Below are 2,704 nucleotides of genomic sequence, written 5' to 3'. Positions count from 1 at the left end.
TTTCGAGCGTGGCTGTTTTCGTGCGGGTGACACGTAAAAGCACCCACTACACTCTCTGAGTGGTTGGCGTTAGGAAGGGCATCTAGCTGTAGAAACTCTGCCAAATTAGACTGGAGCCTGGTGTTGCCATCCGGTTTCACCAGTCCTCAGTCAAATCGTCCAACCCATGCTAGCATGGAAAGCGGACGTTAAACGATGATGATGATGATATATATATATATATATGTGTGTGTGTGTGTGTGTGTGTACAGGATTCATCATCCTGTCTAGTAATTTGTCAGGATGTAACTGCTGTTCCATACAAGCTCTGCTTCTAGGAACCACAGAGGAAAGATAAGTGTTACTGCAACAAATAGATGCTGAGCCAGCTACAGCAAAGGAACATGGTAAACCACCTCTGTAGAGGCATTTCACCTTTTACAAGCCCTCATGAATGATTTATGTGAGCACAAAGCCATAAATTCATAGTGGTATTAGCCCCTGATATATGCTGAGTATTTAAGCTATTGAGCTGAGAGCAATAAATTCATTGTCTTCACTTAAAAGAAGGGAGGTTATTTAATAGTGTGGTGGGAACCGTGTTTGCATTTATGATAAGCTGATCAAATTCTCACAACTAATAATAGTCCCAGATAAAAGACATTCTTCATGATCAACCATTAAATACAACTAGAAAAATAGACAATGATCAGTTCAGCTGAAGATCTTTTACCATTATTAATAATTCATAAATATAAATGAACATAAAAGTTTGGTAAATGCCAGAACAAAAAATGCATGTAAAAATTAACCAGGTGTAATTAATTGTAGTAGCTTTTACAATTACTTATATCCAGAATTGCCTTATAATTGTTGGTGTTAATAAAAAGGTAATTAAACTATCTTCTGTTCCATTAAAAGCATAGAGAACCTTAAGAAGTATAATTATGGCAATAATTCACAGAGTCTACATCATACTGGGATGTCTGATAATGTTTTTATGTTGTTTCTTTCCAATGTTATTTGAATTAATACATAAAATGTTTCTATTGTCATGTTTTATGGGTTTTTTGTAGCTTTGTGCTTCCTTTACAACTTTTAGCTATCATTTTTTAAAATTTGAATAAATTTTTACTTCTTTTCACACATACAATTCTAAAGTGTCAGGTACAAAAGACAAAAAAAAAAGAGCATTTTCAACATTTGCTTCACTTCATTTTCAATCAAGGTTCCAAAGGTGCCAAAAGCCACTTGAGACATTTGTGCTACAGAGAAGGCACTTTTATTGAAAGAACTGCACAGAAATACTTAACATGCCTCAAGGAGAGGAAATTCAACAGCATAGACTCTCTGCACTCTGGCTGATTTGTTCAGTTCGATGAGAATCAATTAGACTGGCTCATCAACAAGGATCCATGCTGAGCCACTAGGGAATTGGCCCATCAGATGGGATGCTCTCATGATACTGTCACCCACTACTTTCACTTAATGGGTAAGGTCCAAAAAACTTGGTGCACAGGTGCCACATACTCTGAATGGAAGAGATAAACTTCAGAGCTCCCCTATTGCAGCCAATTTGCTCAGTTGACCCCAGGCTGCTTGTGGACAGAAATAGAGATTTCTTTATCCAATCATCACTAGCTATACATCATCATCATCATCAGTATTGACATCCTCAGTTATTTAAACAATACAGAGAAGAAAAAAAATATTTGTAAGAACATTTGTGTACCTGTGCAACATTTGCATTTTCTTCTGGGTCCACTGAATTCTCTCCAAGATTGGATAGGTCATACGGTTGACCATATAAATGGATGGACTTTATGGCAGGTTGACTAGCATTTTCACATGCCTAAACAAAAAAACAAAAATAGAATCATTTCATTTGCTTTGCTTCTAGAATTAATATCACTGAATTAAAAGGAATTTTGTTCTAAGTTTACACACACACATTTATAGATACAAATGGTTCTATGGTTGTTTCAGATATCTCAATTAGATTGGTTTTTGTTTATACTAGTACATGAAGCTATAGAAGCAACATTAGAGACTGTTATAATAAATCATATCAAGAACAAATGAACTTATTGGAGACCATTCATCTTCAAAGTAGCATGATTAAAACTTAGAATTAATTGATACTCCTTTTTTTTTTTTTGCTCAAAGCCAGGAACTTTCCAGTGCCTCCTCATATAATACACAGAGAGGTAGAGAGAGAAAGCAAGAAGACAATTTGTGATAGAAGAATCAAAACATGAAAATATTACCTGACAGGATTGCTTTAGATTTGGTCGGTCAAGCTCCCGCATGACAGGTTTCAGTTTCAGACAATCCTTGAGAAGAATTAACAAAAAACAGGATTAAATAAAATAATAATAATAATGATAATTCTTTCTACTATAGGTACAAGGCCTGAAATTTTGGGGTAGGGGACTAATTGATTACATCGACCCCAGTACCCAACTGGTACTTATTTTATCGACCCCCTGAAAGGATGAAAAGCAAAATCGACCTCGGTCGCATTTGAACTCAGAATGTAAAGATGGATGAAATGCTGCTAAGCATTTAACCCAGCATGCTAACGATTCTGCCAGCTCGCTGCCTTCATAATAATAACAATAATAATAAGCAAAGTCGACCCCAGCAGAATTTGAACTCAGAACCTAAAGATGGGTGAGATACCACAAAGTATTTCACACAGCACAGTAATGATTCAGCCTGATCC

The 2,704-nt window shown here is 36.0% G+C and overlaps 1 protein-coding gene across 1 annotated transcript in view; it reads right to left on the bottom strand.

Moving 5' to 3' along the window:
• Nucleotides 1–2,704, bottom strand: part of LOC106877154 (uncharacterized) — a 128,285-nt gene that overhangs the window by 9,000 nt on the left and 116,581 nt on the right. The window contains exons 14-15 of the mRNA XM_052971497.1: nucleotides 2,247–2,312; nucleotides 1,712–1,831 (exon numbers count right to left, since the gene is read on the bottom strand). Coding sequence (XP_052827457.1) covers nucleotides 1,712–1,831; nucleotides 2,247–2,312 — 186 coding nt within the window. The remainder of the gene's footprint in view (nucleotides 1–1,711; nucleotides 1,832–2,246; nucleotides 2,313–2,704) is intronic.

The sequence above is a fragment of the Octopus bimaculoides genome, chromosome 11 (assembly GCF_001194135.2).
Source record: "Octopus bimaculoides isolate UCB-OBI-ISO-001 chromosome 11, ASM119413v2, whole genome shotgun sequence".
NCBI classification, from domain to species: Eukaryota; Metazoa; Mollusca; class Cephalopoda; order Octopoda; family Octopodidae; genus Octopus; species Octopus bimaculoides.
The sequence above is the reverse complement of the archived record's forward strand: the minus strand, read 5'-3'. Positions and strand labels throughout refer to the sequence as shown.